This window comes from Cydia fagiglandana, chromosome 8 (genome assembly GCF_963556715.1).
Source record: "Cydia fagiglandana chromosome 8, ilCydFagi1.1, whole genome shotgun sequence".
Lineage (NCBI taxonomy): Eukaryota > Metazoa > Arthropoda > Insecta > Lepidoptera > Tortricidae > Cydia > Cydia fagiglandana.
This window is the reverse complement of record NC_085939.1, coordinates 21,358,036-21,382,491: the sequence shown is the minus strand read 5'-3', so window position 1 is coordinate 21,382,491 and position 24,456 is coordinate 21,358,036. Positions and strand designations below refer to the sequence as shown.

Genomic DNA, 24,456 nt, shown 5'->3' with positions numbered 1-24,456 from the left:
GGGATTGACGCCAGGATGATGATGACGATGATGATGACGTGACAAGGACAAGCAATAGTACCGCTTTCTCTGCTACTCCTACTGAAATTTCCATAAGTGCATCTCGTTCGGTCGTTTGGCCCTTCCCCCCCGTGTCATCTCTATATTATTGTACCTCTATGTACATAATGTATTTTTGATGAGGTACTTTTGATCCTCTGATGGCAATACTCATTGTGTCATGCATGAAATGTCAAAAACTCATTGATGGACACGTATCGGGTCCATGTCACCAAACAATTTGTAATATCTGAATTCCCACTGTATTTTGTATAATTTGTGTACTGCTAACGTAGGGAATTAGACTGTGTGTATGCTTCAAGTGCTACAATAAGATACAGTTGAACTTTTAAGTAAAAACAGATAAGAATTTCTACAGGTAAAAATACCGCTCTTATTGTACTGCCTGCCCCAATCTCGTGTGCTTAGTAGTATATCGCATTTACTGATACACCCATATGTGTATAACCGTATTAGTACAGTAAAGTAATGAAAATGATGCTTAAATGCCATAACAACAAATATAGCTTAAGATCCAATCTTAGAAAACATAACTAAAATTTTCCGAAATAGGGTGTACAATTTCTTTTGGATGTATAAGATTCTATTGCTTTGATACTACTACTATATATTTGCAAAAAATAGTACTTTATAATTAATTACTCTGGCATAATAAAATTATAATTATATTGCATTGAGTATTCACTTTTGAGGTACCTAAGTACTCTCTTGAAGTGTAAGTATACAAATACAATTAAATATGCATATTACTTTATAGTATACAAATACAATTAAATATGCATATTAAATGGAGAGGTCCACTTGGCAAAAGAGGCCAGGGCAGACCACAAATGCGTTGGGAGGAAGACTTAAAAAGAACAGCCGGCACAGACTGGATGGCGACAGCACAGGACAGGGACAAATGGGCACCAATGGAGGAGGCCTTTACCCACTAGGGATTCATTAGTAATAACACATATTATAAGTCATAGTTTTATTTTCAATTTTTTATGTAAACACTTTACAATGAATAAAGGGCTTTTTTATTTTATTTTATTTATATTACTTTATATGTTAAGAAACATCAAAATAATGTTATTTCTTATTAGAATGTTAGGGGTGGCAGTTTATACTCTATTAAAGCATATGTACTTTATTACATGAAAATCGGTAACCTATAGGTAGGATGTCACGAATGAAATAGATTTCTGTGCTGTTTTACTTATACGGTTGTTGAAAGCCAAACAGCTGCAAGATTCTTTCTTCTTTGAGATTGGATTCCTTATTGAGCTTCCTTACTTCTTCAAACGCGTAGTATGTGCTAGAATGGGTTTCATGCATACAGTGCCCATGCAATTTTGAGGCTTGTGGAAAAGTACATGGTTGGTTTCAGCATCATGGCGGGAGTGGAGCAGCCGTGCTACACCCTCATCAACTTCCCCACGGACTCCGAGCCCTACAATGAGATGCAGCTGAAACTGGACCTCGGTAAGTTCTGTTCTATTTCATGAGACTTCAATGATGAAATAAAATCAGATATCAATAATTTCGGTGTTGAGAGAAGCTGTTTTGTGAAGTTTTATCTTTCTTTCTCAAAAATTGTCTGTTTATAAAATCTAATGTTATTTAACTTTAAGTGCTATTTAACTATTTAAGTGCCTCTTTTACCATGCTACAAATATGTAACTTTTATAATTATTTCAGTCACAATGATTCCAAAAAACTAGCAATAAAACATGTTTCTACCTGTAGAAATTGTAGATTGGCTTTAGTTAGATGAAAATAGATTGAAATAAATTAAAATAGAAATAAATTGATATCACTAATGGATTCCACAGAGAAAGGCGACACAAAGAAGAAGATTGAAGCTCTAAAGAAAGTGATTGGCATCATCCTCTCCGGTGAGAAGATCCCGGGCCTCCTCATGGTGATCATCCGCTTCGTGCTGCCGCTACAAGACCACATGATTAAGAAGTTGCTGCTCATCTTCTGGGAGATTGTGCCCAAGACGAGCCCTGATGGCAAGCTGCTGCAGGAGATGATCCTGGTGTGCGACGCGTACAGGAAGGTCCGTCTCTTTGAAAAGATCAGCAGTCTGCTGATGTTAGACTAAGGGTCGGTTGTACCAATACCAAACCATCTGTCACAGTTAAACCGTTTGTTAAGTTTTATTGTATGGTAATTTTTATTTTCCGCTGCTGAGTGATGTTGATTAGTCTGTCAAATGTGGTTGTGCAACTGGCCCTAAGTCAACTTGTAACTAGAATGGCTTCAATTTGCATGTATTTGTGAAAAGTTCTCAGACCTTGAACTTATGGCTAATGACGTAAAGTGATGGTACCATATGCCAGAAAAAAACAGATTAATTTCAAATATTTATAGGCTAACTCTTATATCTTCCATGCTTTGACCCTCAGGATCTCCAGCACCCGAACGAGTTCATCCGCGGCTCCACGCTGCGGTTCCTCTGCAAACTGAAGGAGCCTGAGCTGCTGGAGCCCTTGCTGCCCGCCATCCGGGCTTGCCTCGAACACCGCCACTCCTACGTGCGCCGCAACGCCGTGCTGGCCATCTTCACTATATACAGGTCAGCTGCCGCTTCGTTCGCTACAGGACACGTTTGAATTCTGCATCATAGAAAACCTCGTAAACAAATTACATGACGATTTTTAGGGTTCCGTACCCAAAGGGTAAAAGGGAACCCTATTACTAAGACTTCGCTGTCCGTCCGTCCGTCCGTCTGTCACCAGGCTGTATCTCACGAACCGTGATAGCTAGACAGTTGAAATTTTCACAGATGATGTATTTCTGTTGCCGCTATAACAACAAATACTAAAAACAGAATAAAATAAAGATTTAAATGGGGCTCCCATACAACAAACGTGATTTTTGACCAAAGTTAAGCAACGTCGGGAGTGGTCAGTACTTGGATGGGTGACCGTTTTCTTTTTGCATTTTTTTTCGTGCCGGAACCCTTCGTGCGCGAGTCCGACTCGCACTTGTTACGAAAAAGTGTAAACCTCAGAGCATAGAACACTAGGCAGAGGCCACGCTGCCGGTGGCCGCGTCGCAGCTGTTAGCGCAATGAGCGAACACTGCAGCTAGTTTATCGTCAGGTGTTACCGAGTGTGCACGAATGCTAAGACATAGAGAATATTCCATTTTTATCCAAAATGGCGAGTAGTACAATGGTTACTTGTAAATATTGCAGTTATTTGATTCATTTCCACTTCAATGGAATTACTTTTCACGTGTAAATAGGATAAATACTGTTTATTTCGAATTCAACGTAATATTCCGGACTCTCATCTATATAAACTGTCGTTTCAATTCACTTCAACAATATTCAACATATCACATTACATTGCCGCCGTTAACGATTCACATTGTTGCCGAGCGAGGCGTTTACGCCGCAACGAATGGGGTACAAAACGATAAATTCAAAGACAAATCGTCTCACAGTCCGGGCGGTCGCGATCGACCGTAAAGAGCGAGCGCGTCTCACGAGCTCCGTCCCTCCCGCAGAAACTTCGACTTCCTGATCCCCGACGCGCCCGAGCTGATCGCCACCTTCCTGGAGGGCGAGCAGGACATGTCGTGCAAGAGGAACGCGTTCCTGATGCTGCTGCACGCGGAGCAGGAGCGCGCGCTGGCGTACCTGGCCGCGCGGCTGGACTCCGTGCACGGGTTCGGCGACATCCTGCAGCTGGTGATCGTGGAGCTCGTCTACAAGGTAGCCGCACGGGCCGGGCCCGGCGAGGAGCGGGGGCGGGCCGGCCCGACTCCCGCGCGACACGTCAACAAGTATAGTGTCGATCTGAATTCGTAAATGAACGCCGGGAGCGTGTCGTCGGTGCTCGTGCCAGATACAGTCAGAGGAGCCGGGGGCGCGGGCCGGGGCGGGGGCGGGGGCGCGGGCACTCCGCGCCCCCGCCCCCGCCCCCGCCCCGGCCCGCGCGCCGCTCGCCCCCGCCCCCGCCCCCGCCCCCGCGCCCGCCCCCGCGCCCCCGGCCCCGCCCCCGCGCCCGCGCCGGCTAGCGTCATTAGGCGTTTGAGAGAGGTCATGACCCCCGCTCCGGGTCGTTCCTTATGCAATGGTTGTCCATCGCGGTTCAACGTGGCAACGCGGCTAGCGTGATGGGCTCCTTTGCATCTGGAGGGACTCGGAACGAATTTCGTGAATAGTTTTATTAGTTGTTAGTTAGGTTAAGAAATTAGTGATTTTTGGATTTGCATTGAATTGTATTGTATTGTAATCTTTGACATCGTTTAATAAATTGACTACTTATTAATAAAGTTGAAATTCTAGTGGCGCGTATGTGGTCGATAAATCGTACAGTCGCCATCAGATATATCGAAGCGGCCAAGGTGCTCACAAAAATCTGAGCACGCCTCTATTGTCAAGCCGTTAGAGTGCTTGTTCAGATATTGCGAACACCTTGGCCGCTCCGATATATCTGATAGCGACTGTACTATGCCTGGAAAAGGGTTAAGCGATTCGAATTAATATTGTTAGCCATACGATTATAGTATTTTATGCAACCGTTGTTTAAGAGAGGTTTAAAAAGGCGAGTGGCGTGAGTAACAATTTGAGGCGCCGCTCGCCCCCGCCCCCGCGCCCGCCCCCGCGCCCCCGGCCCCGCCCCCGCGCCCGCGCCGGCTAGCGGCCGCCCCGAGGGACTACTTCCCCGACGGAACCAAACTTCCGATCTTCCTCTTGCTATTATTTATAGGGTCATTCCAGGTGATTTCAACAAATCGAGTGTGCCGTATGATTTTTGATTTTAATAAAAAAAATTGAGGATATACTTCATGGTGGCAGAAGTGCTGAACCACCACCAGTTTTTTTTTTATCTTTTAATTTCCAAGTTTTGCCCATTCGAAGTTAACAGTGGGGTTAAATTCCTGCTTGTACAAAATCAGACCTAACTTTTTTTCTATAAAAGGTAACGAAATAATTATTACTTTTTTTGATTAGGTAAGAAATGTGGATATTATACTGTATGACAAAATTTATCTGAATTAACTACAAAAAAAATGGTGACCACCCGAAGTGTACACCTAATTGGTCAATTATTGCAATTTTAAATTGGTTCTTGTGCCAACCCTGGTGCATATCAAATATTACTTTTTTCTGAAATATAAAGTACTTGCCGTGTTCATCTTGTAAAATTAATATAATTGTGTTAGATCAACCATCAAAAACATAAATGTAAAAAAGGAGAGCCAAGTTCAATACAAAAATTATGCTTGGCTGTGGGGTTCGCCGCAAAAAGAATGGAGATTTAAATGAGTGCCAAGTTCTATGCAAAATCCAAATATGTATTTATAGGAACAAAATAACATTATAAACAAGTATTAAACTCTATTTCTTTGCTTTATTGGATACCTATAACCTATAACAATTGCTGTTATTTAACCCTTTGACCGCCGTTGTCCGGTATAGAAGACAACGATAGAACGATACGCTGGCGCCGTCGTCTTGTATACAAGACACAAATTCAACCACTGAGTTAATGTGAAAATAATAACAATTGCAATTTCATTTACACTCGTGTTCATATTTAAGGTCTTTGTTTTTTCATTTATTTGCTTTTTAAGCCGCTATATAAATCCCTTCTTTTATAATAAGGCATTTAAAAAAATTGCTCCAATTTTCAACATTTTTCATGTTCCTCGTCGCCGTTGTCTTGTATAAAAGACAGCTAGGGATGGGAATGTTAACTCGATATGGGAATTTTTAAAGGAAATATAAAGTCAGAAATATGTTTTTATCTAAGTATTTGAACACTTGTTAATCGCCAATTTTTTTCAACGAATAGTAGGTAACTACTTACTAGAATACGTAGAACGAGAGTCAGATAGGCATAACTATATTTAAAGTTCAGGTAGCTTCTTTAGCTCTATAAAGTAGAGCCAGACAAGTAAATTTGCCATTGTAGATTGTGGACTATTTAATTGCAGAAGAGATAAATAAAAAAAATAATTGATGTTATTTTATAGCTTAGTGGGAAGGGATACACCGCAGCGACCGCTTCGCACAAGTGTGGTACAGAGACATACCTGTTTATCAGACTTTACTTTTATTGTTATAACATTGAAGTTAATGTGTAATTTTTTTGTAACAAGTCGTTGAACGTTTTTTTGATAAGAGTTTACCTATAGATTAATGTAAACCAAACTGAAATTATAATGATAAATTCTAATTCCGGAATAATATCTTCACTCATTAAAAATTCAACCCACGTGTAATTTTCACTAAAACAGTTCCGGTATATTGACTTTATCGACACATGATGCGCAGCTTTAACGTTACGCCAATAAAGTTTACGTACCGACAAGCGCTTACGCCGTTGACCTAGAGACTATTATTACTTGATCCGCGCGGAAACAGTCCTTGTCGGTCTGCATTGCGGGCAGTCCATGGGCGCCGTTGTCTTGTATAAAAGACTTCTCGTACAGCCTAGTGCGGCGATATCACGTCTTGAATCGACATTGTTTAGTGGTTGTTTTTTATGTTAAATCCCTATATTTTAAACATTTTCGGGTGTAAAACATATGTTTAATTTTGGCAATTTGGAATGAAATTAAAACAGGATAAGAACAAAGCTAAATTAAAAAGATTTTTACCATAATATTGTAAATATCGATATCACTATTTGCAATCCCTAAACTTTTTATTAGTTGTTTACTTAAAATTTGCTCTGGCGTGTGAGTGAGCGTCTTTGCGGACTAGGTCCGGCGGCCAAAAGGTAAAAAAATGCGAGATCTTAAAGCAGGTTAGATTTGACTTGGCCAGTTTTCATTACATCAGTCATTTTATAAAGTTATTCAACATATATATTTTGTAATTCTGATAAAAACTGGCCAAGCCAAATCTAACCTACTTTAAGATCTCACATTTTTTTTAAATAACAGCAATTGTTATAGGTATCCAATAAAGCAAAGAAATAGAGTTTAATACTTGTTTATAATGTTATTTTGTTCCTATAAATACATATTTGGATTTTGCATAGAACTTGGCACTCATTTAAATCTCCATTCTTTTTGCGGCGAACCCCACAGCCAAGCATAATTTTTGTATTGAACTTGGCTCTCCTTTTTTACATTTATGTTTTTGATGGGATATCAATACTTTTTGTAAAGAAAACTAGGCAGGTATTGAGATTTAATGTTTTTTCTTGTGTTTCCGCTGCATGTTTTTTACTTCTGTTCTTTGTATTAATTATGTGGTGCCGCGCGCCGCCAACGACACACCGTTGGCCGGTTGTTTAGCGCGTATTACAGGTTTTTTGTATGGGGACCCCCCCTATTTTTTAACTTTTTTTATTTTTAGATTTTTTCCTACGCTTACACACAATTACCGAGCTGGATTCCAAATTTCATCCTTCTAGGTCATCTGGAAGTAGGTTAGGTTTAGGTACTATATGTCAGTCACAATAAAAAAGAAATTTGTATGGGAACCCCCCCTATTTATTAACTTTTTTTTGTTTTTAGATTTTTTCCTACGCTTACACACAATAACCGAGCTGGATTCCAAATTTCATCCTTCTAGGTCATCTGGAAGTAGGTTAGGTTTAGGTACTTATATGTCAGTCACAATAAAAAATGGTTTTTTTGTATGGGGACCCCCCCTATTTTATAACTTTTTTTAATTTTTAGATTTTTTCCTGCGCTTTCACACAATAACTGAGCTGGATTCCAAATTTCATCCTTCTAGGTCATCTGGAAGTAGGTTAGGTTTAGGTACTTATATGTCAGTCACAATAAAAAATGGTTTTTTTGTATGGGGACCCCCCCTATTTTATAACTTTTTTTAATTTTTAGATTTTTTCCTACGCTTTCACACAATAACTGAGCTGGATTCCAAATTTCATCCTTCTAGGTCATCTGGAAGTAGGTTAGGTTTAGGTACTATAGGTATGTCAGTCAGTCTTAAAATTTACGACTTTTTGACCTTCATATCTTTATAACCGTTTGAGCTAGCTTCATGAAATTTGGGCTTCTAGATGTCCTTATGGATATAATTAAACACACGTAGTTTTATGTGTTTACGTTAAAGATGTTTTGAGTTATAGAAGGGTCAAAAGTGGCACCAAGTGGTTCGTGTAATATTACACTTGGCGCTGGCTAGCCAGTTCCTTTGCTTGAACTTGGCTTGACACGCTGCCGCGTGTCTAGATTACTTCTAATAGAAAAATGTAAGTGAAAATTGAGAAATTCGAAAAATGCTCGTGTTTGACTCTAAAAAAATCCATGTGGAAGAGAAAATAAAAATTTGATTTTAGTCAGCAAATATAGCTGATATCTTCGTTAATTACATAGATTTAGAAAAAAAAGTTTTGTTATTTTGCCTATTTTTTGAAATATGATTTTTTAAACTGCTCGTCTCATATATTTTCGCTCTTGTTGTATTTATGCAGATTAAAATACATATGACCTTAAACTTATAAATATGAATGAATTCGATGGAAAAATATAAATAAAATCCAGACGATTGAAATTTACTTTATATATTTATACAAAAAAAAATCATTTGCAAACCTTTGCTACTTCAAAATTTTCTGAAGTTGAATAACGTCGCACTTTTAATTCATTTTGAGAAATGGGAACGAAGCTATGATAAGAACGTGTATTTTTTATGGTCCTTATATTTTTAAATCGCTCTGATAGATATACCTCAGCTTCTTCGACATCTGATTTTGAGACGAAAAAGAACTTGATCCCATGAATTTGAACAGTCAACTATTAATAACACAAGCACTTACTACAAAGAGTTTGCACCACTTCATTATCTCCTAGATAAATACGATTTCCTATAGAACTTCGATAAGGATTATTGGTCCGTTTACTTATGTTCGTAATTTAGCCATGCAACATGCAAATAAAGCTTGTTAACAAGTCAGGAGGCGTCGGTTATTTTCTACACAGCTAAATTAAGAAACATTCGCAAGTGATTCACAATCCTTGTCAGGTAACAATGCATTGTCGAATTTCTACCCTCATTAAATTTACAAATAAAATTATTGCCATGTCAAAAAAAATATTTGAACATAAAAAACGTAAATAATATCCGTATGACCAATTACCGTCCCATTTTTATTAATTTATAACATAAAACATTTTGTATCGATAGTTGTAAACAGTAGCATGTTAAAAAAATCATATTTCAAAAAATAGGCAAAATAACAAAACTTTTTTTTCTAAATCTAATTAACGAAGATATCAGCTATATTTGCTGACTAAAATCAAATTTTTATTTTCTCTTCCACATGGATTTTTTTACAGTCAAACACGAGCATTTTTCGAATTTCTCAATTTTCACTTACATTTTTCTATTAGAAGTAATTGATCTAACACAATTATATTTATTTTACAAGATGAACACGGTAAGTACATTATATTTCAGAAAAAAGTAATATTTGATATGCACCAGGGTTGGCACAAGAAGCATTTTAAAATTGCAATAATTGACCAATTAGGTGTACACTTCGGGTGGTCACCATTTTTTTTGTAGTTGATTCAGATAAATTTTGTCATACAGTATAATATCCACATTTCTTACCTAATCAAAAAAAGTAATAATTATTTCGTTACCTTTTATAGAAAAAAAGTTAGGTCTGATTTTGTACAAGCATGAATTTGACCCCACTGCTAACTTCGAATGGGCAAAACTTGGAAATTAAAAGATAAAAAAAAAACTGGTGGTGGTTCAGCACTTCTGCCACCATGAAATATATCCTCAATTTTTTTTATGCAAATCAAAAATCATGCGGCACACTTTTTAATTCAAATTTGTTGAAATCACATGGAATGACCCTATATTATTCTTTATGAAAAGCGTTCGGTGTACATTTTTGTTTAAAATCCGACCGACGACCCGAAACCGTCCCCCCTCGGATGCTCACGACCGGTTGTGTCTGCGCAGGTGTGCCACGCGAACCCCTCGGAGCGCGCGCGGTTCATCCGCACCGTGTACGGGCTGCTGAACGCGGCGAGCGCCGCCGTGCGCTACGAGGCCGCGGGCACGCTCGTCACCCTGTCCGCCGCCCCCGCCGCCGTCACCGTGAGTACCCTACGCCTGTACCTGTACGTACCTGTCCCGCACCGTGTACGGGCTGCTGAACGCGGCGAGCGCCGCCGTGCGCTACGAGGCCGCGGGCACGCTCGTCACCCTGTCCGCCGCCCCCGCCGCCGTCACCGTGAGTACCCTACGCCTGTACCTGTACGTACCTGTCCCGCACCGTGTACGGGCTGCTGAACGCGGCGAGCGCCGCCGTGCGCTACGAGGCCGCGGGCACGCTCGTCACCCTGTCCGCCGCCCCCGCCGCCGTCACCGTGAGTACCCTACGCCTGTACCTGTACGTACCTGTCCCGCACCGTGTACGGGCTGCTGAACGCGGCGAGCGCCGCCGTGCGCTACGAGGCCGCGGGCACGCTCGTCACCCTGTCCGCCGCCCCCGCCGCCGTCACCGTGAGTACCCTACGCCTGTACCTGTACGTACCTGTCCCGCACCGTGTACGGGCTGCTGAACGCGGCGAGCGCCGCCGTGCGCTACGAGGCCGCGGGCACGCTCGTCACCCTGTCCGCCGCCCCCGCCGCCGTCACCGTGAGTACCCTACGCCTGTACCTGTACGTACCTGTCCCGCACCGTGTACGGGCTGCTGAACGCGGCGAGCGCCGCCGTGCGCTACGAGGCCGCGGGCACGCTCGTCACCCTGTCCGCCGCCCCCGCCGCCGTCACCGTGAGTACCCTACGCCTGTACCTGTACGTACCTGTCCCGCACCGTGTACGGGCTGCTGAACGCGGCGAGCGCCGCCGTGCGCTACGAGGCCGCGGGCACGCTCGTCACCCTGTCCGCCGCCCCCGCCGCCGTCACCGTGAGTACCCTACGCCTGTACCTGTACGTACCTGTCCCGCACCGTGTACGGGCTGCTGAACGCGGCGAGCGCCGCCGTGCGCTACGAGGCCGCGGGCACGCTCGTCACCCTGTCCGCCGCCCCCGCCGCCGTCACCGTGAGTACCCTACGCCTGTACCTGTACGTACCTGTCCCGCACCGTGTACGGGCTGCTGAACGCGGCGAGCGCCGCCGTGCGCTACGAGGCCGCGGGCACGCTCGTCACCCTGTCCGCCGCCCCCGCCGCCGTCACCGTGAGTACCCTACGCCTGTACCTGTACGTACCTGTCCCGCACCGTGTACGGGCTGCTGAACGCGGCGAGCGCCGCCGTGCGCTACGAGGCCGCGGGCACGCTCGTCACCCTGTCCGCCGCCCCCGCCGCCGTCACCGTGAGTACCCTACGCCTGTACCTGTACGTACCTGTCCCGCACCGTGTACGGGCTGCTGAACGCGGCGAGCGCCGCCGTGCGCTACGAGGCCGCGGGCACGCTCGTCACCCTGTCCGCCGCCCCCGCCGCCGTCACCGTGAGTACCCTACGCCTGTACCTGTACGTACCTGTCCCGCACCGTGTACGGGCTGCTGAACGCGGCGAGCGCCGCCGTGCGCTACGAGGCCGCGGGCACGCTCGTCACCCTGTCCGCCGCCCCCGCCGCCGTCACCGTGAGTACCCTACGCCTGTACCTGTACGTACCTGTCCCGCACCGTGTACGGGCTGCTGAACGCGGCGAGCGCCGCCGTGCGCTACGAGGCCGCGGGCACGCTCGTCACCCTGTCCGCCGCCCCCGCCGCCGTCACCGTGAGTACCCTACGCCTGTACCTGTACGTACCTGTCCCGCACCGTGTACGGGCTGCTGAACGCGGCGAGCGCCGCCGTGCGCTACGAGGCCGCGGGCACGCTCGTCACCCTGTCCGCCGCCCCCGCCGCCGTCACCGTGAGTACCCTACGCCTGTACCTGTACGTACCTGTCCCGCACCGTGTACGGGCTGCTGAACGCGGCGAGCGCCGCCGTGCGCTACGAGGCCGCGGGCACGCTCGTCACCCTGTCCGCCGCCCCCGCCGCCGTCACCGTGAGTACCCTACGCCTGTACCTGTACGTACCTGTCCCGCACCGTGTACGGGCTGCTGAACGCGGCGAGCGCCGCCGTGCGCTACGAGGCCGCGGGCACGCTCGTCACCCTGTCCGCCGCCCCCGCCGCCGTCACCGTGAGTACCCTACGCCTGTACCTGTACGTACCTGTCCCGAGAGCGTGCTCTCGGGAGACCTTCCGGAACTTTTTTTTCAGCTGTCAAACTTGGTGCACAAAATTAATCATTTTCAAAAAAAAAATAAGAAGCGATCGTCCCGTTAGTTGTAAATAAGAAATTCAAATCGTTGTCAACCTTTTCTTTTTACAACGGTGATGGACGATTCGGTGCGAACGATACTCAATGACAAAAAACTACCTTAATAGACTTTTTCAATGAATAATAGTACATTAATGTCGAGGCTCGGAAGTAGCTACTTGCAGGCTGAGGATTCGTTTTAAACGGACGACCTTGGGAGTCCGTTTAATTGAATCCGAAGCCAGCAAGTAGCCTTCCAGCCGAGTCATATATAGTGCTTTTCTCAAAAATGGCGCAAGAAATATAAATATCATAGAAATATTTTACAAAAGCAACGTTCTTACGTATATATTTTCACAGAAAAAAAGCCCTTGCCGCCTTTTTATTTTTTTAATAAAAAAATAGAAGTGTATTTTTCTGCCGAAAATACGCCAAGCTATTTGAGACAGCTAAATAGTCGCTGTACTAATCATCTGTTTGGCTGTTTAATGGGCCTGTGCCTTCATTTGATATGGCCATTTCAACTTTTAAAAAGTTTGGAACTCGACAAATAATGGAATTTGTATGCAACATTGCAGTCCCAAATTCGAGACTGCAATGTTTTTAACTTTTTAATTTTTGACTGACCATAAACTACGCGTTTCGCGACCTATTTTTTAGACGGCAAAGTCGACTTTGCCGTCCATTTTTGAGAAAATATAATTTTCAATAATATAGATAACGGTTAGGCAACCCGTGTGTCCCCTCCCCCAGGCGGCGGCGGCGTGCTACATCGACCTGATCGTGAAGGAGAGCGACAACAACGTGAAGCTGATCGTGCTGGGGCGGCTCTCCGCCCTGCGCAAGGAGGGCGGCGAGGCGGCCGCCAGGGCGCTGCCCGACCTGGCCATGGACGTGCTCCGGGTGCTCGCCTCCTCGGACCTGGACGTCAGGAAACACACGCTGACTTTGGGTGACTGCTCTTTCAGATCGTCGCATACTTTTAGGAAACACGCCTCGACGCTGTCTTCTAGGATGTCCCCAAAAACCATAAAAACGACAACTTTGTGAAACTATTGTAATTATAAACGAGTACTTAACTAAACCAAAAGGAACCATTTATCGTCTGTATCATCAAAACTGCTAAGCAGATTTTAATGAATCATACGTCCATAGATTCATTCATATGGGTAATATAGGATTGAATAAAAATACCGTAGTGGGATCGGGTCGGGCGGACCCGGATGTTTATTAGACTAGTCTGTTAACATGGTGGTAGTGTCCAACGCGCACCAGTTTGTAACCGTATTTGGTATCATCAGCATTGGACTTGGTGAGCTCCCGTCACGCCGAGGAGCTAGTACAAGTGCTGCGCAAGGAAGCCGCGCGAGCAGGCAGCGCCGATCACGACGATGCGGCCAAATACAGGCAGCTGCTGGTGCGAGCCATGCATAAGGCCGCCCTCAAGGTCAGTTATTATATCTTATTTATACGAACACATGCTTAGGTACACTATTTTTACTATATACTATATAATGTCGATAAGTATAGCCTCATAAGTCCCAACGTCCTTTTGAAACTACAAATTCAAATGGAATTTTGAACTGTAATGTAATAACTAAAAGAAGATTCCAAATTCAAAGCTACGAAAATGATTGACTGGTTATACTTAGCATAGAATTGCAACTTAAATAGTCTGATTTAAGGTGCAAATTGAATTTAACTTATCCAGTCTTTAAAATCGAAGCAGCAAAATGAGACTATTTTTATTATTTTCTTAAAAATGTTCTAGTTTATGTATGTTAAGTTTTTTTCCGTTCGTCCTCTTTATTTTTTGAATCAAAGCTAGACGCCGCGGATAAAACTATAATATAAGAAAGAGCACTCTCAAGTATAGATACTCAATCGACCCTTCCGAGCTCAAACTCATTATACAACGACTTACACGTGTATAAAGCGGGCCACTGACGAGCCTTCCGAATGGATGCCGTTACAATGGATTCATCCAAATGGTCGGAAGGCTCGTCAGTGGCCACCTTTATACTGATGAGAGAAGGATATGTCGTGTGGTATAACGTGTATGTTGCGTCAGTTCCCGGAGGTGGCGGGCAGCGTGGCGCCGGCGCTGCTGGAGATGGTGGGCGAGGGCGGCGAGGCGGCGGCGGCCGACGTGCTGGCCTTCGTGCGCGAGGCGCTGGCCGCCTTCCCCGACCTGCGGCCCCAGCTCTACCAGGTTACTATTCTTAGCCACCCCGACCTCTACTTTACAACTAATTATGTATATTCTACACTATTTACTAACCCTTCGATCGCCAGAGACGATCAAACGAACATCGAAAACGTTGAAATCCCATGTTCAAAAATTCGTTTGATTAAAAAACACTCGATAGAGTACGATTACAGTGGACAATCCACGTAATCGCGTAAAAAAAAAACTAGAATAGTGTCGGTAGAAATCATTTTCCGATTTCTTTAAAAAATACATAGAGGTGTAAATTTCTTATATGCCGGCAGGCAAGAATTTTGATTCGTATTTAAATTGTGTTCACACTGAATAAATCGTTCTTATTTGTATTAAAAATAAAAATAATGAAATCGAAAATCAACATTATTTTGAACACGTATATTTATTTCATCAAGCGGCGTTTTTATTGTAGAAACTGCTAGAAGCGGTACCCCAGATCAAAGTGGGCAAGATCGCGCGCTCGGCGCTGTGGCTGCTGGCCGAGTTCGCCGACACGCCGGAGCGCGCCGAGGCCACGCTGGACGTGCTGGCCGCCGCCATACCGCTGCCCACCACCACCGAAGAAGATAAGGTACTACACCGTACAATACAGTACAGTCACCCTCCACGCCACCACCAGTGTTTCCTTTGACCCACCTTTGATGTCACATTTTATGCAATCTGTGGAAGTCTTTTTTTCAAGAGCAAATGCACGAGCTACTATAAACAGCGTAGCCTTTCGTCGTATATCATATTGTGTATATAGGCTGCACACGTCAATACTTGCGAGAGAGAGGGATAAAAATACATAATATATACCAAATTATCAGGAGGAGAGCGAGAAAGCGGCGCCCAAAGTGGACACGTCGGCGCCGCGACAACTCGTCACCAGCGACGGGACCTACGCTTCGCAGTCCGCCTTCAATCTACCCGCGTGAGTTCTAATCATTATATATTTTGTTGAAATATTTGGATTTACAAAAGAAGAATGTGAAAAAAAAATGCCAAAGAAAATTGCGTCTTCAATAAATCGACGGACTCGACGTCGATCGGTGCCGACCTCTGAAAATTTCCATACCGTAACATTTTGCGAACATTTTAACCGCGGCAGGCGGTCAGGTGTAACGACCGACCCCTGACGTCAGCGTTACGATTGTCGCAGCGCGGACCCCTCGTCCTCCGGCTCGGGCGGCGGCGGGCTGGCGCACGCGCTGCTGGGCGCGGAGAGCTTCACGGCGGCGTGCGCGGTCTCCGCGCTGGCCAAGCTCGCGCTCAAGCTGGACGCGCGCCGCGCCGCCCGGGCCCTGCACCTCACGGCGGCCCTGCTGGCCCAGCACAAGAAGAACGGTTCGTATTATGACTACTTCTGTAGGCGACCCGTCTAAGGCGTTATACTCTGGGGAAAGCTAAGATCGCTCTGAAGTTGAACGGTCCCTACTACTAGAGCCTCGCATCTCACTTCAGCACTCTTGGCCTAGCAGAAGAAGAATGGTGGTACAATTTTCTTGCTTTGCCCTAAGGTTGACTGGTAGCGAATGCCTCATGGCATTAAGGTCGCTTTTTGTACACTAAGTTATTTCTTTTGTGCAATAAAGTATAAAAAATGGTTCATATTTAAGACTGCGTCGAGCAAAATCAGCGAAAAAGGTAGTCACCGTTTAGTCGCTAGCGTTCACATCTCTTGATAATTTTTTTTATAATAAATGTCATTATTATCCCAAAGAGTGTGTTTATAACGAATTACCCTTGAAAATCTGAAATCTTTTACAATATAATAAATACACTTATGCAAAGTTGTACCTAAAATGAGATGAACGAGTGTTTAGTAAAATTTGTTTAAAAAAATCGATGCTCAAGCTATAAAATCGAGTGATTTTGAAAGTTAAATAACTGGACTACAACGAATCTGCCTTTTCCTATTTCTCCTCTTAAAGGCAACAGAGAAATTCAATCGTAAATCGTAAAATTTCCATACATCCGCCATTTGCCCGATGGGGCTCGTGCGGAGCGGTCGTGTACCTGGGTGTCCCATTTTGACATTTCGTTTTGGCATATATATTGACAGAAATTCATGTCCGTATACGAATGATAATAGCAGTGAAAACCTGTGTTCAAAATATATTTATTTTATTATTATGTCACACGGAGATCTAGAGTCATAAAATTTTGATTTATTTTTACTTGTGAGTCATAATACTTAAACAATATAACAAATTATTTAAAAAATATACGAACACAAACAAATCAGTGTAATTAATAGTTTCTTCATAATTAACTTAAAATGAAAAAAGTTTAAAGATTTGTTTTTTCTTATTGGATTAAATTTTCATTGTGCTGGCTTTCATATTACAACATTTTAAAAACATATATGACATATCGTCAATATACTAGATCAGCGGTCGGCAACCTTTTAGCAGCCAAGGGCCACATAGCAGTTAGCGAAGAGGACACGGGCCGCACTTTGTTAATATTTATGACTTTATCAGACATTGTCATTTGTCAATATTGCATACAAAATAGCCAGGTAGGCTCACGGGCCGCAAGTGAGAGGTTCGCGGGCCGCATGCAGCCCGCGGGCCGCTGGTTGCCGACCACTGTACTAGATAGACAATTTATCAACAAAATTCTTCACATTTTAACGTAAACAATTTCAATTATTAAAATTTTATTTATGAAGACGAAGCAATGTTGTTCACATAATTTCAGCAATAAAATTCTTAGTTTCACCCAGTTTTGTTGCTATTCTAAAGAGCCATCACGTGCTTTGAAAGTTAATTCAATGATATATTATCAACAGAGCTCGGATAGGGTGAGCTATTTGCCTTATATATGACATAAGACATGTCAAATTATAAGGCAAATAGCTCACCCTATCCGAGCTCTGATTATCAAGAAATTGAAATCAAGAGTCGACCTGCAGTCTCAGCGAGTTTTAGTGGCTATATTATCAGTCGAAAGAACGATATTTAAAGTCAATACCATCGCAGTGGTCTGATTTACGTGTATGTTGGTTTGATGTGACGATTCTTAAATAAATGTAAGTATCTATCAAATAACAACGTTTATATGACAAGGTCTTAGTCTTATCAGCGTGGCTTTGGCCTTTGGACATTTTTGTAATGCTCTGATTTTGTTTTACCAATAAGGTAGGTGAGGTATCTAATTAAACAGTTAGAAAAAAAACGAGTAGTGTATCTCCACCACGATACAGCCGGATGAAGCTATTTTTTTCCAAGAGCATCATCCGACAAAGTTACAATTGGTATTGCCAAAACAATAAATTTTACATGTTCAGTTTACATTAATTTTATTTTTCATTTCAATAGTTTCGTAAGTATTATCCATCTAACTTAATAAAATAGGTAACTCCTAGGTTTGATTCGGTCTATCTCTACAATCCGCATACCATCGGCCACAACAACACTGTTAACTGACAGTTCGTAAACCTTATTACAAAAGGCATAAGGTCCACCGATGGACAGTCAAGAGTGTTGCTGCTTGTACCTCTATCTTAATACAGAAGCCAACAACGAAATACCTAGGATTATTTACATTTAAATACGTCACATACCTATGACATGACATGAACAAACAAGGAAAGCTATGTAAAAAGTGTTTTGTCTCTGTCTTATTACAAAGGAACGCTTTGACAGTTTGGATTCCTCAAAAGAGGCCAGTGGTTAATACCATACTCTAAACAGCACCTTTAAAAAAACATTAGGGGTCACTGACCTGTCCCAGTAAATTGAGGTAGTGTGTGTGAGCTGCATTTGTGTGTGTAATGGGGTAATTTGTCAGAATCTAAAAATTTATCCTCCTTTACCCCCTCTTAAAGACAGATCTATCGATAGAAATATTACGGCTAGTTTTTAAGGTGAGTCGTCTAACGCGTTCTTTACTGGGGAGCGCTTTGGAGAAGGAAACGGTACAATATATATTCCTCGTTTGAAATCATGCTACACTCTCGTCTCGTGTAGTCTTTTTAATCTTAACTGGAAGGGTTACTTAAGCGCCTAGTTTGACTCGGAAACGTCGTCAATAGAAATGTATTATATGTAAAATAATAATTTGTCCCATTTTTCTTAAATAAATGTAAGTATCTATCAAATAACAACGTTTTTCTACTCGTCGACTATAATTCTTGAATTAAGATTTCTTATACCAAACTTCAATTGGGTATTTTTAATGTATGGGCTCCCAACTCAACTATAATATTCATATCGATACAGTTTAGTCAACTATAATGAAAATGACCAATCACAGCTCGCCGCGATCAAGAGGACGAAACAAAACCATAGCTCAAATTAATTATTTATTTGGTTCATAAGTCAGAAACGCGCATGTGACACCCTTAATATAGCAACATCCATAGACTACGAAAACCACTTAGTGTTGCTTGTTAGTCTCCATAGGCTACGGTGGCCAAAATCGAGAAAACAACTGTCTAAAAATTAAATTTAGCGCGGAGCAAGTACCAGGGCCTCATGAGTTACGAGAAGGTGTCGTTGACCAACGCGCCGGGCGCGGTGGCCGGGGCGCGTAGGTAGTATGAATAAGGTATCGCGGCTGCTCGCGTACCATCTTAGCTGCATAGTGCATACTTTTGGTTTGGTTTGTTTGTATGATTCTACTAGTTTAAAGTATTATTTTTGTTGACTCGTAGAAAAAGTATTGTATACAATAGTGATATAATCAAGCTTTTCAATCTCGTACCTGAATTAGGCAACTCAGCAAGCTTCGTTGCCTAAACACGGTACTCGACTGAAAAGCTCTCTATTATATCACGATTGTATAAAATACTATTATATGACAAGGTCTCAGTCTTATCAGCGTGGCTTTGGCCTTTGCACATTTTTGTAATGCTCTGATTTTGTTTTACCAATAAGGTAGGTGAGGTATCTAATTAAACAGTTAGAAAAAAACGAGTAGTGTATCCCATCGTACAGTGCATAAACGTGTCGTAATATTCCCAGCGTCGTCCGCTTGCGGGCTGACGGCGGACGACCTGGAGCACGCGGCGCTGTGCCTGCGCGCGGCCGCGGCGCGCCCCGCCGTCGTGCGGGAGGCGCTCTCCCACCAGGCCAGGAGCGCGCTCAACGCGCTGCTGCAGGAGCGAGCCAGCTTGAGAGACAACAAGGAGGTAACTCGTTCATTATGGCCGCCGTCGACTGGCAAGCCGCATCTTAAAACTACTCAAAAAATACTCCAAATGAAAACATCGCTTTCCCTCATTCGAAAATGTGTATGTTTGTTGTGCAGGAGGAGGAGAGCTCGGAGGCGGAGACGGTGCCGGTGGAGGCGGGCATCACGTTCGCGGCGCTGGCCGGCGCCGGCGCGGCGTCCGCGCACCACGACATGTTCGAGCTGTCGCTGTCCAAGGCCGTCGAAGGTACGAACGGCCCACGTGGCCCCGTTAACATTGGCCGGGCCGAGTGACTCTCCCACCAAAAATACGGTTTCAGCGCGGCCGAAAGGTGCGGCAGTTTTGTGGCCGAAATATAATTTTTATGTCGATACCGCAGACCGATACTTCGATCGAACGCTATTTTCTAGCTTATTCTTTTTTTGCTTTTCCGTTTTAGTTATGTATAAGATATTTGTTGAAGGTCGCACTCCAGCGCACGAGGAGAAGGGCAAGCTATCGAAGGTGACGCAGCTGACCGGGTTCTCGGACCCCGTGTACGCGGAGTGCATAGTGGCCGTCAACCAGTACGACATCGTGCTCGACGTGCTCGTCGTCAACCAGACCGGTACGTACACACACACACACACACACACACACACACACACACACACACAAATATAATAACCAACTTTTGGGTATTTTTTTCAATTGCGTGATAATTATTGATTTTTAATGCCTTTTTTATTTTTTTCTTGTTTCCTTGGGTATACTTTTGGTGGTAATATGTGTTCATAAAATTACAACTTTTAACATTGTTCCCCAGACGATACCCTCCAGAACTGCACCGTAGAGCTGGCCACCCTCGGTGACTTGCGGCTCGTGGAGCGACCCGCGGCAGTCGTGCTAGCGCCGCGCGACTTTGCAACCATTAAGGCACATGTTAAAGTCGCTTCCACGGAAAATGGCATCATATTCGGCAATATAGGTAGGTACCTAACCAACTGTATAAGGCAGAGGGAATATATTTCCCACAATCATTTTGACTTTTATATTAAAGTGATAGGGTTTAATTTTGCATAATTTCTTACACCTTTGTGCCCGTTAAAGGGTTAATACTTACCGATTAATCGTGCTAGATTGTAAGTGGTTTCGATTCGATCGAGAATAATATTCGGCAACATTAGTAACTGACTAAATTAATTTAGATTCTGTATTGATGATATATAAATGTTATGGTTAGTGTACGAGGTGACGGGCGCGTCGATGGACCGCGGGGTGGTGGTGCTGAACGACATCCACATCGACATCGTGGACTACATCCAGCCCGCCTCCTGCTCCGACGCCGACTTCCGCCAGATGTGGGCCGAGTTCGAGTGGGAGAACAAGGTAGCCTACCCAACGAACTATACCATAACGAAGTATACGAGTCTAACAAGAGCTCAAACTCGACCCCGCGGGAGTCGTGCCGCGAGCGCCTCGGCTGTACTGCGCGCATGTTCACTACGTCTAATATTGTAATGCCGCGCATTCATTGAGCCAATCAAAACTTTTATTCTATAGCCCAAAAAAAATTGGACTGTCAGCATTACATAATTTCACCATTAGTAAAATTCTAATTTATTTCTAGTACTTACAGTTTGTAGTCTTTAAAATAAGCATCATTATCTAATTTCCATCGGTTGGTGGCTACTCGCAACTCGCAAGCGTGTAGAGTTAGACCAAGAAAAGTCTGCACTGATTTTGATAGCCCACGCAGTACAAGTGTTATTTTAACCGTGACCGTTAGCTTAGACCAGAGGTCTCCAAACTTGTATGAAACTGAAGGCATGTGTCGCAGGTGTCGGTGAACACGAACATCACGGACCTGCGCGAGTACCTGCAGCACCTGCTCGCCTCCACCAACATGAAGTGCCTCACGCCGGACAAGGTACCTAACATAGATGTAGCCATTGGGTGCATACACGCGCCACACTGGTTTTACTTTGTTTCTGCCCTCTTGAGCCCCATTCAGACGGTGCGTCGACTTGTTTTAGTAGCCTACAGGGCAGCGAAAATCGCACAATCTATATAAATAGAACTTTAATATTAATTTATCAAAATCCAGGCTTTCTTTATATACCTATAGTTGTTTTCCTTTATTTGTTACCTTATTTACTATAACGTGTTTAGTTAAGTATGTTATTATGATCTTCAGGCGCTATCCGGGCAGTGCGGGTTCATGGCGGCCAACATGTACGCGCGCTCGATCTTCGGCGAGGACGCGCTCGCCAACCTCAGTGTGGAGCAGCCCTTAAACCGGCAAGGGCCCGTGGCGGGGCACGTGCGGATCCGCGCCAAGAGCCAGGTCAGTCACTCAATATGACGTCATACACTATTTGACATCTGTCAACTGTGAGGGTCAAATAGCTATACAAAGTTAGGGGCGATACTAAGAAGTATAAAAAGTTAAATATGCATTACAAGAATGAAAATTAAAAAAGTACTAAATTAGGCTCGGAGTAATTAACAACGGAGACGCCATGTCTAAAATTTTCGGTACAAAATAGTCTGCCGTTTTTTGCGGGGGAGGGGCACATCAAATGTATAGGTACGTCATGTCAGATAAACGTCAGTCCATACATATGGTTGACCATTGGCCGTCTATTTTCGACAGAGGGGAACGCCTGTTAATGGCGGCTCCATTGTTAATTACTCCGAGAAATTAGGCGCCAATGCAACGAAATGCGTACTTACATAAAGCGGGTGAATTAATTCGGCAAGTCTATGGCGACAGATCAGTTTTATTTTTGTGTTTTAGTTTAAGATAGCGATAATTATTACATAGATATGACTATTGTTACATTTGCAATAATTATATATTGCAAAAAGGCTGCAAATTTTGACCTCAAGTAACGGCAAGTACCTATGATACACATAAAATTATAATGTACATTAGATTTTGCGTACCTAATGAAATATTTTTTTGATAAGTAATTCAGGATTTTATGTATAGATGACAGTATTTATGTCATGGAGAGATAGATTTATTGTAACCATCGTTAAATCTAGAGCTCTAAATATATCTACCTGGCCCTTTGGACTGCGACAAAACCGCATTCTATTATTTTTTGCGATCTTAACCTTGAGTTCCTGTTTGTACTGACTGTACTGAGCATACATTTACAGTACAATTGTAATGAACATATGTAAACCTTATCACAAAGACATAAAGTCTACCCACAATCAGGGTGCGTAGTCAACATGCCAGTCGTTTACAACAAGCGAATGAAACGCAACTGTCAGTGTCGCACTAATATGGAAGAGTGTGCAAGCGACTGTCACCTTGGCTAGGCACCCACAGGCTACAGTCAGTAGTAGAGAGTAACAAGCTCCGTGGTCGCAGGGCATGGCTCTCAGCCTCGGCGACAAGATCAACCAGATGCACAAGGCGCCGCCGCAGAAGACCCCGCCCACCGCACCCACTATACCCGCTGCTTAGATCATTTACATGTATTCATTACTATTACTTATTCTGAAATAAATATTATCGTTTAGTCGACTCGGCGTTTTAATCATACTGTAGGGAAATATCCCCCTCCCTCGCAGTCCCAACTGCACCCATCATACCCGCCTAGAGTTTGCACGACGGATCCGAAATGTATGGGAAGATCTGCGGATCCGGATCCAGATCCGGATAATTTCATACATTTCGGATCCGGATTGCAAACCCTATACCCGCCGTATAGATTATTTGTATTCGTATTATTCAGAAATAAATATTATCAATTTATTATATACCAGCGTGCTGGTTACTTTACTTACCGCACCTTTAGTAGTAGGTGATTTACTAAGTAATCCTGAAATAGGTATTTTTATTATTTGAATAAATTTTCAGACATTAACAAATTTGCGGAAGTCTGATACAAACTTCTATCCCCTTGTTTAAGCAGTTGGGAGTCAAAAGTTCCATGTTTGTGTAGTAATACATGTTTATATACCAAATTTAAGCTTTCTAGGGCTTCAGGAAGTACCCTAAGAATTTTGATGATTGTCAGTGAGTGACTCAGTGACGGAATCGAAGTTTTATAGATTATAGGTAGTGCCCTTGCGCTTCGCTTGGCTCGTCTCGGCAGGGGCACTATACTGGGCACAATCAATAATTATCCTGTCGTTGGAATAGGACACGTGACCAATTTAATTCATTTAATTTAATTAAGTTGGTTAGTGATTGGCCTTAACTTATATTTACTTATGGCTGATTGTTTTTATTTTCATGAATCATGATGCACCGGAAACTAATTTTTTCACACATAAGAAGTAAAATTTACTTTCCATTGCGACACTTCACACATGTTACCTACTCTAAATAATGATCCACAGGTAGGTAGCTTTTATGTCGACTAATTAAGAACTATGGGACATAATTTTGAGTAAGTTGTAAGCACCTATTTTTTTTTTACACGAGTATATACTCGTACTGTACGAGTATAGTCGCCCCGCTATGTAGGGTTGACGACGGCGAATTGGATCACAGGGCGAATCGGATCAGACTAAATCCGATGATGTTTAAAATATTTATTGCAGTGATACGGATGCACTAAAATAGCACATTAAATCTTTCCCTTAGCCTGCGACACCGCATCATAAGATTCATAAGCAATATTTCAAATATCAACAGCTTTTTTAGTCAGGGCGATTTGCCCTGCAATTCGGTTCGCCACGGTCTACCTTATAATACAGGGTGATCAATCCAAATGGGTCAGTATGGAGAAGTCAGAAACTATGAGAGATAGCGAAATCTGTTCTTAGGAACCATGGCTCCGATTTTAGTTTTAATAAAAATGGCATTCAATTTTTTTTTAAATCTATCATACATAACCGGGA

At 43.4% G+C, this 24,456-nt stretch overlaps 1 protein-coding gene and 1 long non-coding RNA gene across 2 annotated transcripts in view; both read left to right on the top strand.

Moving 5' to 3' along the window:
• Positions 1–24,456, top strand: part of LOC134666865 (uncharacterized) — a 53,709-nt gene that overhangs the window by 1,716 nt on the left and 27,537 nt on the right. The gene's annotated exons all lie outside the window — the stretch shown is intronic.
• LOC134666733 (coatomer subunit beta) lies at positions 237–23,131 on the top strand. Its single transcript, XM_063523978.1, has 20 exons — positions 237–418; positions 1,433–1,527; positions 1,878–2,107; positions 2,457–2,626; positions 3,565–3,772; positions 9,968–10,105; positions 13,019–13,217; positions 13,567–13,712; positions 14,337–14,477; positions 14,902–15,060; positions 15,299–15,402; positions 15,631–15,815; positions 19,442–19,608; positions 19,728–19,857; positions 20,075–20,218; positions 20,417–20,578; positions 20,834–20,979; positions 21,431–21,520; positions 21,788–21,937; positions 22,976–23,131. Exons 2-20 carry the CDS (start codon positions 1,437–1,439, stop codon positions 23,069–23,071), a joined length of 2,856 nt encoding a protein of 951 aa, XP_063380048.1. The 5' UTR covers positions 237–418; positions 1,433–1,436; the 3' UTR covers positions 23,072–23,131.

Excerpts from the sequence above, each read along its gene's own strand:
- LOC134666733 (XM_063523978.1), top strand. The coding sequence starts at position 1,437 with ATGGCGGGAGTGGAGCAGCCGTGCTACACCCTCATCAACTTCCCCACG. Across the intron at positions 13,713-14,336 it reads TGCATAAGGCCGCCCTCAAG|TTCCCGGAGGTGGCGGGCAG; the intron begins GTCAGTTATTAT and ends ATGTTGCGTCAG. Across the intron at positions 19,609-19,727 it reads GCTTGAGAGACAACAAGGAG|GAGGAGGAGAGCTCGGAGGC; the intron begins GTAACTCGTTCA and ends TTTGTTGTGCAG.